Source organism: Hyperolius riggenbachi, chromosome 3 (genome assembly GCF_040937935.1).
Source record: "Hyperolius riggenbachi isolate aHypRig1 chromosome 3, aHypRig1.pri, whole genome shotgun sequence".
In the NCBI taxonomy this organism is placed as follows: Eukaryota; Metazoa; Chordata; class Amphibia; order Anura; family Hyperoliidae; genus Hyperolius; species Hyperolius riggenbachi.
Window position 1 is genome coordinate 218,677,598 of NC_090648.1, and position 13,054 is coordinate 218,690,651.

Consider the following 13,054-nt stretch of genomic DNA (forward strand, 5'->3'; position numbering starts at 1 on the left):
CCATTATTTTTCTTTTTTAAATAGTTGAAGCAAAAAAAAACAGTTTTAATAAATCCAACACTTACAACTACCAGTAGTAAGAAGCTTGTGCTTATTGGGTACTCTAGAAATAACAAGAAAAAGCATTTGTTACCTTGCAGTATTTTAATCTCTGCCTCTTCACTGTATTTGAGGGAGGCCCCACTTCCCACTCCACACCGATAGAGGCCAGCATCACTCTCATTGGCATTGCTGATAACTAAGCTGCCATTAGGTAGCAAAATGACTCGGTCATCCAGCTCTCGCAAGGACTTGTCCTGCTCCCAGTGAACAAACGATACCAATTCTGGACTAACATCACAGCTTAGTACCATGCTGTCTCCAACATAAACAGAAGAAGGCTCTGGCTGGCTAGCAAATCGAGGAAGACCTGGAACAATATGCAAATAAATCATTCAAGATGAAAAAGTTCATAAACATTTGTAACAAGAAGACACTATACAACACAGTATGAACTCTTGGAACAGAGTAAGTAAGGTCATCCATTTAAATGAGACATAGCTGGTGCTTCAATATCAGATAACATTGAAACATTCATCAACAAATTATCAACTGAATAGTTCAATCTCTTTAAAGCTAGATGGCCCTACTATTTATTTATTGAGAGTGTCACACAATAAAAGACTGAAGAACACTGGTGGATGGTAAAAATAAACTTTGGCAAATAAATCCATACATGTTTGATATTGAAGAAAAATAACACATAGGTTTGATATTATTAAAATAGTGGTATCTATGGTACTTATTAGTAAGGTAAGGACCATTAACAGAAATGGTTAGGCCAGCGGAGTGCCTGTCCATTTCTGCAGTGACAGGAGAAGAGAAAAATTAGAAGGCATCCCCAGTGTCAGACTGTCTCAAGGAAAACAAAGTAAATGGATGTTAACGATCAAAAACAGTGCCTGTACCTCTCTCTGCTCTATATGGGATATGTAATGTATGCCTTTTAACTTTTTCAATTAAAAGCTAAAGTTTTATTCAGGGATGTGCAAGGCCCCTTTTTTCTGTTTAATTCAGTAAGGAGCTCTTTGGGCAAGACTCCCTAACACTGCTACTGCCTACTGAGTGTGCTCTAGTGGCTGCCTCGCAAGCTCTTTGAGTCCGACAGGAGAAAAGCGCTATACAAAAAAGGTATTATTAGGTATTATTATTTAAAAAAAACTAATTTAGAGGATTTCTGAAATATTCAATTTAAAAAAACAAAAACAAAAAACCTCTATATAAAATGCTGCTTTTCTTTCCACTCGGTCCCCCTCTCAGCTTTGGATATGGAGTGCTGCAGGATAAGTCAATAAGACTGTTGTGCATTATGGGAGGGAGCAACTGCCCAGATCTGCACAGTTCTCAACCTCTTGGTCAGGGCGGGCAGAGGAGCACATAATCCAGTAACATTTACCTGAAAAGGGTACATTCAGACTTTTTATAAAATTATAACAGTGGTTAGACTACATGGTTGTCTGGTGAGGTTGCTACCTACAAGCTAAATTCAAGAATTTCTGGAAACCAACATAACCCAGTGTGCAAATTCTGTGAAGTAGGGCAAATCTTATACAGGATGCAATCTTAGCGGCTTTTCTTAATTCTATGGATGGGAGAAAAAAAATGTGTTGTATGCTGAAAAATATGGTAAATGCATTTTAAGCGCTTTACCCAAACAAGATTGTTATGTTTTCAGTGGTGCTGTTTTTGGGCCCACTTTAATGGTTGAAAGCATTTGCTTCTTGTCCATAGCGATCGGTGAAATTTTTTGTTTTCAGCTGCACTTCGGGACTGTAAATTTATATTAGGAAGAAAAATGTCTTTGAAGATCCAACAGTCATTCCCATACATACTGATAAATACAGGCCGCACACATCTTTTTCCCTCATGAGAGCTTGAAAACATGAACAATAAAATCTTCAGACCATAAAAGAATTGACTGTTGACAAATCCTTATCAATTATGTCTGTACACAGATTCAGGTTATTGAGCTCATTTTGACATGTTCGCATTCACTAATCACCTTCATTTTCAGTAAAAATTCACCAGGGAGTTTAGAAGATAACAGCAATGATCAAAGCTGCCCAAAATGCCCATTTAACATGAATTTTGGTTCTATAACATATTCCCGTTTGTGTTCTTGGGACCTCAAGACATCTTCCTGGTGCAGCAGCATGACAACAGTGTTTATACCGGTACTTTTAAACATTCCTTTATAAACATGGTTGCCAACATGAAATCTGTTGGGTCGATAGATAATTTCCAACACATCCGATCGGATTTCCGATCTTTTTCTGGTCACTTCTATGCAAATCGATTAGAAAAATTATTGGGAATCAGATCGAACCTGTCGTAAATTATCTATTCGACCCATTTATCTGACGGGATATTGCATGGTGTGTATTAGGCTATAAACTGGTTTATCTGTGAACCTAATGAGGCTACTTCTCAAATAATTATACTAAACATATATGCACAATCCAACGCCGACACAGAAAAAGAATGAAAAATATAATAGTCTATAAATTTGCTTGTGCTGAAAGAGAGTAGACATAAGAAATATTATGGCTTCTCATCCTATAAAGAACAAAATAAAATGCATTTGGTTAGGTTGTTAAATAAAAGGTGCATACAGACATCATTACTGAAACGACTGTTCTTGATCGTTTTGACTGTCAGCCCAAGTTCTGTAAAGTCAACCTCTCTCTAACGCATACTGCTCTTTATTTAAAGTGCTATAATATTCATAAACCGCTTTAAGTCCCCTACACATGTATAAAAACTGTCCGCCCACAGTGATCCCTCGGGCGACAGTTCATGGCTGAATATTGTACAGATGCACAGTCAACATGTTCTGCTGCTTTAGAGGGGGTAGAGGGACACCTGCTTGAACAAGATGATCTGGCAAGGCAAATCTCTCACCAATGCTTTGGAGCCACCGTTTACACTAGATACTCAACAGGGGCGTGTGAAGCTTTATGTAGTAGCTTGCTTAAAGGGACACTTAAACAAAAACAAATGAGTTTTACTCACCTGGGGCTTCCAATAGCCCCCTGCAGTTGTCCGGTGCCCTCGCCGTCTCCCTCCAATCCTCCTGGCCCCGCCGGCAGCCACTTCCTGTTTCGGTGACAGGAGCTGACAGGCTGGGGACGCGAGTGATTCTTCGCGTTCCTGGCCACAATAGCGCCATCTATGCTGCTATAGCATATATCATATACCATATAGCAGCATAGAGGGTGCTAATGTGTCTGGGAACGTGAAGAATCACTCGCGTCCCCAGCCTGTCAGCTCCTGTCACCGAAACAGGAAGTGGCTGCCGGCGGGGCCAGGAGGATCGGAGGGAGATGGCGAGGGTACCGGACAGCTGCAGGGGGTTATTGGAAGCCCTAGGTGAGTAAAACTATTTTTTTTGTTTGACTTAAGTGTCCCTTTAAAGATGGCCATCAATGCCAGATAAACCATGACTAGTTTTACCCTTGTCTAAAGGTTTAACTGAAACTCTAGCCTGTACTTCTGCTACCTGTGCTCCAGTTGGGGATATTTCCCTTCACTTCCTGCCCCAGTAACTGGGTATGTGTTTACAAGGCTTCACACATTTCTCCTGCTCATGCTTATATCAGCATTACTTCTCCATGTTTAGATCTCATCAGCACACAGAGAGCAGAATAATGGTACATTTATTTCTGCACATAGTGAATCATACTTCAGTTTTTTTTTTTTAAAGTAAAAAAAATAGGTATAATGCCTTGCAGACTAGAGTCTTGCAAGTAAACATTTTAACCACATTTAATTTTAAGCGTACTAACAATTCAAAGGGTAACTGTAACCAGTAAATAAAACTTGGGTCCATCATTACATGCCACCAAGCTTTATTTTGTAACAGTTTTGCTCCATCCTGCTATTGTACTTTGTCCTAATGCAGTATTTATAACTTACCCACTAAGACACCCATGAGGGTTATATATAACTTGCTATACTAGCTTGCTTCCAGGTATTCAGGTAGTTGCTCAGTGGCAATCTGAAAGAAACAGTGCAAAACTTATTACCCCAGGTGATTCCAGGGGATGAGTTTGGTGCACAGCTGTTTTTCCTAGCTTACAGAAATAACTGAAGGGCATTACTTTATTTCTGGCTCCTACGTCTGACCACTAGATGGCACAGCTTGCTGCCCATAAGCTGCTTTCTGCATGTTCCCTGGGAGGCCCGAGTAAAATGTATAACTATGAGAAATGAAACCAGACCATATCCAAGGCTGGTAAATGTGACTTGTCTCTGGTCCTATGAGCAATATTACTCCTAGAAAGGACGGTAACTGGAGCAAATACATGGAGTGAAAATTAGTCAATTAAATGCCAATATACTGCAGGGAAGGAAAAATCCCAGGAGCCCTCCTAAAATCTAGTGCAGTGTCTACTGGTGTTCACACACACACACTCTTTCATGATCGGATCAGACATGCTAGAAAATGCAAATTGAAATACTGGCTATTGTTCCGTGTGTCCTTTCCATTCCTTTTCGATTGACATCCAATCAGAAAAATGACTGGACATCTGATTACAAAAATTGCATGTATACAGTAGCTTTCTTCTACATCTGTTCGATGTCAGAAGTGACTATTTGATCGCTTGCTCACATAGGATCTTTAGTGAAAATTGCATGGTGTGCACCAGGCTTTAGGTGGTAATGCCAGATATACTGTAGTATACCTCATCTACCACTAATTGCACACAGGGAATGCCTAATTTTGTCATAGTAATGCAAGGAAATTCCATCTTCTAAGCCTAAAGCACATTATGTTAGCAAGCGCAAATCTCTTATTGGCCCAACGTACCTCATCTTCCATGATTGGCCCAACGTACCTCACCTTCCAAAGTCAAAGGCACACAAAAGCACAACTATGGGAGCAAGGTATTAATAGCAAAAAAAGTATTTTACTTAAATACTGCGATTTGATAGGACCGATAAATGCCCCACTGATTTGTGTAATGTGTTAATATAACAAAGGATCATGATTACCAACAAAATGTGTATGATTTACAGATGTAGTACAAATTACCACAACCAAGTTTCACATTTTCATTTTTTTCTTTTAACTATAATGTCAATATCCAAGCTGGACTATAAACGAACGTTTTTGGAGGTTGGTCACTATAAAGGGTAAGGCACTGTGGTGTAAAACCCATACATAAAAACATACATACATACATACATACATACATACATACATACATACATACATTTGTCCCAGAGTAAGGGCTGGTTCACACTACAAGAGCTTTTCCAAGCGCTTTGTGATTTTAAAAGCTCTTGCTAATGTTATTCTATGTGAGTGTTCACACTGGATGGGATTTTGTAAAAATCACCCATAGCACTGCATTATCAAGAGCTTTTAACCACTTAAAGGGAACCAGAGATGAACGATTCACACAAAATAAACATATCAGTCGATAGCTTATAAAGAATAAATGCTCTACCTGATAATTTCGCCACTCTGGTGTGCCTTTTTGAGTGTTTTTTTTTCTATTATTGCTCCAGGAAAAATCCAATATGGCCGCCCGCTTATATCCCTTCTGCTTCCAGTTTATGAGCTGTTCTGGATGTGCTGTCTAGCCTCTATGAGACTATAGACAAGCAGGGTTGCTGCTGCAGCCTCTCATGTGTGTGCTTTCAACTTTGTTATTCTGGCATGCTGTGTGGCTGCCTGTAGGAAGTGTCTCTCATAGAAATGAAACTGCATACAGTAGATAATGACTGGCTGCACAGTGCACACAGATCACACTTGTCTGTTTCAGAGCTTCTTTCTGCAGGAGCAACCCCTCCCATGTCATCAGCTCTGAGTATGCAAAGCAGGAAAGCTGAGCCAGGAGGGGGCGGGCTTGGGCTTGAAAAGACTCCACAGAAGACTGACTCAGCTATAATGATTCCAGGTCAAACCTAGACTGAATGCTCAGTCCGGGATTCTTATCACAGCGGTTAACAGACAGATTAAGCAGAGAACAATTAAACTAAAAGAAAGGTAGGTGTTTATGGTCATGTTCCCACTGATAAATGTAATAAAATACATGAGGGTGCTTTGTCTCTGGTTCTCTTTAAGGACCACGGGCTTAAACCGTCCCCTAGTGACCAAGCCATTTTTAACAAATTAGGCCACTGCAGATTTAAGTGCTCGCTGCAGGTTTGTGCAACACCGCACACAAGTGATTCCCTCCCCTAGGGCTCTAATACCTGCTGGAATGGTTATTTTTTTTAATACAAATATTTATTACATTTATTTTTAAATACATTTTGCTATTTTTTTTTATCCTATTCCCTCCCTCCCTCCTCCCGCCAGCCAATCACTGTGACCGGCTGTCATAGGCATCACTCCTGAGCCTGCCAGGGGGACAGCAGTGTCACACGGCTGTCCCCAGTACAGCGCTGCCGTAGATCGCAGCACTGTGCTCTGTAAATAGACGGCGATCGCCGCTCCATCATTCATGCGGAGATGCACGCGCAATCTCCTGCAAGACACGCCCCAGGACTGCATGTCAATCGGCATTAGGCGGTCATGGGGCTGTCGCTGCGTCCACGCCAATTGGCATGGAGTGATCATTAAATGATTAAGGGGCCAGAGACTGCTGGTACTGAAGTGGTTAAAATCTCTAGCATTTAAAAAGCTCTTGTAATGTGAATCAGCCCTAAATACACTAAGGTCAGGGGCACACTAGAAATCACAAAGTGCTATCGCAATCACTAGCGCTTTGTGTCAGCAGTTTGTTGGTGGTTTGTGCAGCGTTTTCTGTCGATTAACCTCCCTAGCGTTCTGGACGAGCTGAGCTGAGCTCGTCCAGAGACGCCGGAGGTCACCGTTCAGGCCCTGGTGGGCCGATTTGAATAATTATTTTTTTTTTGAAACACGCAGCTAGCACTTTGCTAGCTGCGAGTTTCTCCGTTCGCCGCTGATCCGACGCTACCCGACGCGAAAGAGGGCCCCCCAGTGTCAGGCAGCGCTGAGGGGTGGATCGGGACTCCGTCTGACGCCACGTCGACGATGACGTCAGTCCGATAGTCGCCGTGGCGACGGTGGAAGCCCTAAAGAAAATCCCGTTCAGAACGGGATTTCCGGACGGGTCTTCACGCCGGCGGCGATCGGAAGGGTGGGAGGGATGGAGCAGGGAGGGGGGGGGGAAGCATGTAGCTAGCGACAGGCTAGCTACATGGAAAAAAAATTAGGCAAAAAAAACCCTCCCGCGGCCGTGCGCAGCACGGAATCAGAACGCCATGGAGGTTAAGGCAACTTGTATACTATGTTTTGGAGCCCAAAATCGCTCTAGTGCGTCCCAGCTTTAATTGTTTTACTTCCTATGTAGCTGTCAATTACAAAGGTATCGCAATCGGACAGCTCTGACCTCTTGCCGACAGGCTTTGGATTAGTCTTTGGCCTCGAGTGATTCTCAGAGTTTATTTTAACGGTTTCAAAAGCACTTCCTGGCAAGGAGCTATACAAAGATGCAAGACAGGCTGCCTACTCATGTGCACAGTATTCTGGCAGCTGTACTGCACGCTACTGCTATTCAAGGAGAAATCCTGAGAATACCCCATGAGGAGATGGACTAGTCCAAACACCTTTGGGTAAGAGTTTCATAATTGGTAGATTATAATGCCTACATAGTGCCCTAGTAACCTGAAGCAAGGAATCTCAGGTTAGATTTTTGCCTATGCAGAGGCAAGGCTCTGGATACCATAGAGCCTTCCCAGTCCTCTCTCCATCCCATCATTCCACCACTGTCCCCTATTGAATTTACAAACCTGGCTGTAGGTCTTTGGCACTCCTCGGTAGGCTTCAGGACTCATCCCAGAGTGCTTCCGGAGATCAGTGCATCCGTACTGCACATACGGAAGCCTGTACTCATGCGTAAGTAATACACATTTGCTGGTCTTCAGAAATACTTGGGGATGCGAGAGATATTTGACCTGCAGGTAAAAGAACTTCAACGAGAGATGCCGGTGGAACAACAAGATGGAGAGAGGACAAGGAAGGCTCTATGGTATCCAGAGCCTTCCTTTTATCTAAGTATCTAACCTGAAGAGAGAGCTTCCTCGCTTCAGGTTCTATTTAATGAACAAGAAAATGTTCCTATAAAGCTACTTGGCACCAAGCTTAAACCTTTCAATATTGTTATAAATATGAACCCCAGCATGAGCACCTCTACATCTACTAGCATGCCTGATAGACATTTGTCCTTTTAGAAGACAATAGATACAGGTAATGGTCTTCCCATGTGCCTAATTAGACTGCTAGTTCATTCTGCACTGTGTTTCCTATGTTTTATGTAGTATTCCCTTCACTGCATTAACTGTATTCTATAAGTAAGTCCCCAGTGATCACGTACATACAAACAGAAAAAACAAACAAATATGAGTAGAATAGCGACGTAGGAGGAATAGTAAGTTGAGAAAGGAAAGCACCAGCAGAGAGAGATGAAACAGAGACATCAGTGACAGCTACAGATACAGAGGAAGCTCTGGGTGTGAACGTACAGTCTCTTCAGTCACTTCCTGCCGTAACCCTTCACCTTGCACAGCCCATACAATACAATTAGCGACACCAACACATCTTGTCAGAGATCAATGTTCTGTTCATTAAGAGCCTGCTGGCAATGTATCCTCAGCCTACCCCCTCCTGCATCTCAGCTCGCAATGAATCACTCTGCAGCACTGCCACAATCTCCCATCGATCGCGCCAAGCCGAGGATAATCTTGTGCTGACCGATAAAAGAAATTGTAGTTTCCTCAACAACTTCATTTAAGTTTTTAAAGGGCATGGAACCTCTTTATTTATTTTTCCATTGTACTGCTGGTACAAAAGATTTAAAGCTTCAATGTTAGAAAACCGCTAATACAGGAGGTGAAAAAGCCCAACCCCAGCATTTTCTTTTTCTTTGGCAGTGTGGCGAAAGAATATGAATGGGAAACTTACCATACATTGCATGTTAATTAAAAATAAAGCGCTATAAGCTGTACTACAAAGCAAGGCTTGCTTGGGGAAGGCTGACTGAGGACTTGTCTACATTTGTTATGGAGGAATAACATGGCTATACAGTATCTATTGTGGTGGAGGGAGAGAGTTGGTCGAAGACACATAGCTACTTGGGAAGCAGCCTCTGTAGCTACAGGTGAAGGTCCTAGTCTGCTAGAGGCCCTAAACCTCTTATCCTTTCTCCCTCCAAAAAGAGGGGGTTAACCTCTGGAGCTCACTTGGTTGCCTCCAATAACTCCATGCAAACAGGTGCAGTGTTCTCCCCAGATTTTTTTTCCAGCCGGGTGGCATGAAATAGAAGCCGGGTGGCATGAAAAAGTAGCCGGGTGGGTCAATACAAGAGAATGCAGGGCCAGCGCTTCTCTGCACAGCTCCACTTACAGAATAGGAGGAGGTGAGCCAATGACAGCCGGGTGCTCACTAAAACTAGCCGGGTGGAGCACCCGGCTAAAAGCCTGGGGAGAACACTGAGGTGCAGGTAAAACAGTTGGGGTTTCATTCCTCTGTGACTGAGGTAGATGTAAGAGGGACTGCAGCACATCTACTTTCCCAGAGGCTGCTTTCTCCTTCGCATCAGTCTCGTGTTAGTACTCCTCAGACTTCATGTGGCTACATGGCTATATTTTTGGGACATGTCAATGCTGGGTTGACATGGTTATTGCTTTGAGGGAGAAATAAGGGTGGCATGGTGATCACACTAGTTTAAGAGTGGGGTTGTCATTGTGGCCACACTTAACGTGTACCAGAGACCTCGATAGACCAAGATTTTTTTTACTTACCCAGGGCTTCCTGCAGCTACATAAGCACCTCCCTTGGCCCTATGTTCAGTTGGAACCAGCACCGGTAACTGGCTCAGTTGCGTCAGTCGGGGCCTTCTGTGCATGCATGGGAGGTCTGCGCACGGGCAGAAGACCATGACTGGCATGCCAGTTACCAGGGCTGATTGCTGCTTAACGGCAGACTGCGGGAGGATGGCGAGGGACTCAGATGTGCTTATGGGGCTGGAGGAAGCCCTGGGTAAGTGAAAAATCTTAGCATATCGAGGTCTCTGGTTTCTGTGGGGTTGTTTAAGGTTTGTTGAGGGCCCCATCAAAATACTTAATTACTACCAAAATGTTTAAATACGTCTCTGGTTAAGACCAAACTACAATACAGATGTGAAGGAGGCACTCCAAAGGTGCCAAAAAACATGGAGTTTCCACCTCCCTCAGGTGTAAACACAACCTTACAGCACAGCAACCTTATATACAATGGTGCACCACATCCATAACTGGAAACCACACTCTCTGGTCAGTATGACATAACTGTCCATGTTAACCCCTCGCGGTTAATCCAATTCTTACTGGGCACTACAGTGTACTACTGTAATACCCAGTAAGAATTGGACTGTCCCTGTGGGGTTAACCTGGACAATGTCGTCACACTGACCAGAGGGTGTGGTGAAGCATTGTATATAAGGTTGCTGTGTTGTAAGGTTGTGTTTACACCGGAGGGAGGGGGAAATCCCAAAACATGTTGTATTTTGCAATCTGAAAAATAAACAAGTTTGACACCTTTAGAGTACCTCCTTCACATCTGTATTGTATACCTTTACATTGATAGTGAACCACAGATGAATTATGCATCAGCGGACCAAGTGTATGAAGCCTGGTAGACGCTACTCCAACACACTTGACTACTGCTTGAGACAATGAGGGGGGTTTTAAGTACATGACAGTACCAGCAAAGTGTGTTATAACAGAGGGAAGGACCTGGGTATACTTGTTAGTAAGAAATGGACATAGCAGGATACCCATTAGCAAATTAATAGGCTAACTTTAGACAAGACAACCAGTCAAAAGCTTTTTCTCTACAGGCCAACTCCTTACATAGAGTCTGAAGTGAATATAAATCCTGATTTTTACCTTCTATTTATCTTAAGCAGTATGAGCAGAGGTGAAATGCTGCATTCCCGCGGCAAAACGTGGGCTTTATACCCCCCCCCCCCCCCAAATCCCAGGGCAAAATACCATGACTTTCAAAGTCGTGGATTTTGCTGCCTGGGGAGGCATAGCTTAGCGCTGTAGCTCTGCCTCTACTGAAGCCAATCTGCACGTGGATCTCCGCCTCTCCCTGCCCCTCTCTGTGAAAGAAGACAGAGGGGCGGGGAGAGGTGGCGATCAGTGGAGATTGACTCCAGTGGAGTCAGAGCTACAGCACAAAGCTCTGCTTCTTACAGGAAGCACTTTTTGACTTGGGGATTTGGGGGGGTATAATGCCCTCATTTTGCCGTGGGAATGCAGTATTTCACCTCTCCTCATACTGCTTACGATAAATAGCAGGTAAAAAGCAGGATTTATTTTCACTTCAGACACTCTTTAAGTGATGGTTAGCACCATTTTGGCTGGCACAAAAATTGTGGCTGGAAAGATTGTAAAGATCCTTTAGATCTCCAAAGACCCTTAAAAAAAAGCCATGTAATAGCCTGCCAAATTTTCCTACCAACATCCAGGAATACAAACAGACATGCGACAACCAGGTCAAGCATAACTAACTGGACTCCACAAAGTATTCTTGTCTATGATGCAATCACTGTTCTTTTACTTCATTGCAACCTCCTCACCAAACAGTATTTAAAGGACTCCTAAACTAAGAAGGATATGGAGACGGCCATATTTCCTTTCATCTTATTGATCCTCTGCCTCTAATACCTTTAGCCACAGAACCTGAACAAGCATGCAGATCAGAGGTTTCTGATTGTAGACTAGAGTAAACTGCATGCCGGTTTCAAGTGTGTGATCCAGATACTACTAAAATCACAATAATCAGCAGGATGCCAGAAAACTGGTATTGTTTAAAAGAAATTATGGTAAATATGGGAGCCCCTATAACCTTCTCAGCTCAGGTGTCCTTTAAAAGACAACTGAAGTGAGACAAATATGGGGGATGCCATATGTATTTCCTTTTAAACAATACCAGGTGCCTGGCAGCCCTGCTGACCTCTTTAGCTGCAGTAGTGTCTGAATCACACCAGAAAACACCATGCAGTTGCCTGGCAGCCTCGCTGGTCTATTTGGCTGAATCACACCCGAACCAAGCATGCAGCGAATCTTGTCAGATCTGAAAATGTCAGAAAAACCTGATCTGCATATTCTTGTTCAGTGTCTATGGCTAAGAGTATTAGAGGCAGAGGATCAGCAGGATAACCAGGCATATGGTATTGCTTCCAAGGAAAAAAAAAATATGGCAACCTCCACATACCCCTCGCTACACTTGTCCTTTAAGATGTGGAAAACCCTGTCAAAGAACATAGTTTTTGAAATTAATAATCCTCCCAATAAAATCAGCAAGAAAAAAAAAAAGTGCAATTCTACCATGTGAATGTTCATGCTTCAGGTGGATGTGCTCAACTTTTTGTTTTATTCCTTTGGAAAGATTTGACTTACTGCTATACATTTGATCATTTTATCAAATAAAACTTAGGAATTTGTTTGTATTGTGTGAGACCAACTTTAAGGTAGCCAGTAACTGTGCAATATTTTCACCAGATACTTATGATCAAATTGTACAGAAACAGCGCAGTTTGGTAAAAATTGGATTTGAAAAAATTCTTTGGTCGATTAGAACTGAAAATTCCATCGATCCGAAAGTTGGATTTTACAATCGCATCTGAAGAGAACATGCCCTAATCGACCCGTTTATGGGAACAATCCAAAATTACCTTCTGATTACTTTCAGACGTAAAAAGTGTTTGAAAGTTTGCATCTGATTAAAAATTGGTACCATTAATGGGCACCTTTAGGCTCCCTGCACACTGCAAATCTGATTTGCGATTCCAATTCAGCTTGTCAAAATCAGATTCCAATTTTCCCTGAATACGATCAACAGAAAAACGCAGAAAAAACGCAGCATGCAGTAACTATTAAAAATCGGAAATCAGATGTAAAAACGATTAAAAAAAAATCGGAATCGCATGCAGTGTGCAGGGAGCCTTACACTGATTCTGTGCTGGGAGCCTTACACTGATTCTGGGCAGCT

The 13,054-nt window shown here is 42.7% G+C and overlaps 1 protein-coding gene across 8 annotated transcripts in view; it reads right to left on the reverse strand.

Annotated features, from left to right (window-relative positions):
* NEO1 (neogenin 1) overlaps positions 1–13,054 on the reverse strand; it is a 199,024-nt gene that overhangs the window by 51,468 nt on the left and 134,502 nt on the right. For all 8 annotated transcript variants that reach the window (XM_068275750.1, XM_068275752.1, XM_068275753.1 and 5 more), the window contains exon 3: positions 134–409. In XM_068275750.1, the coding sequence (XP_068131851.1) occupies positions 134–409 (276 nt within the window). The remainder of the gene's footprint in view (positions 1–133; positions 410–13,054) is intronic.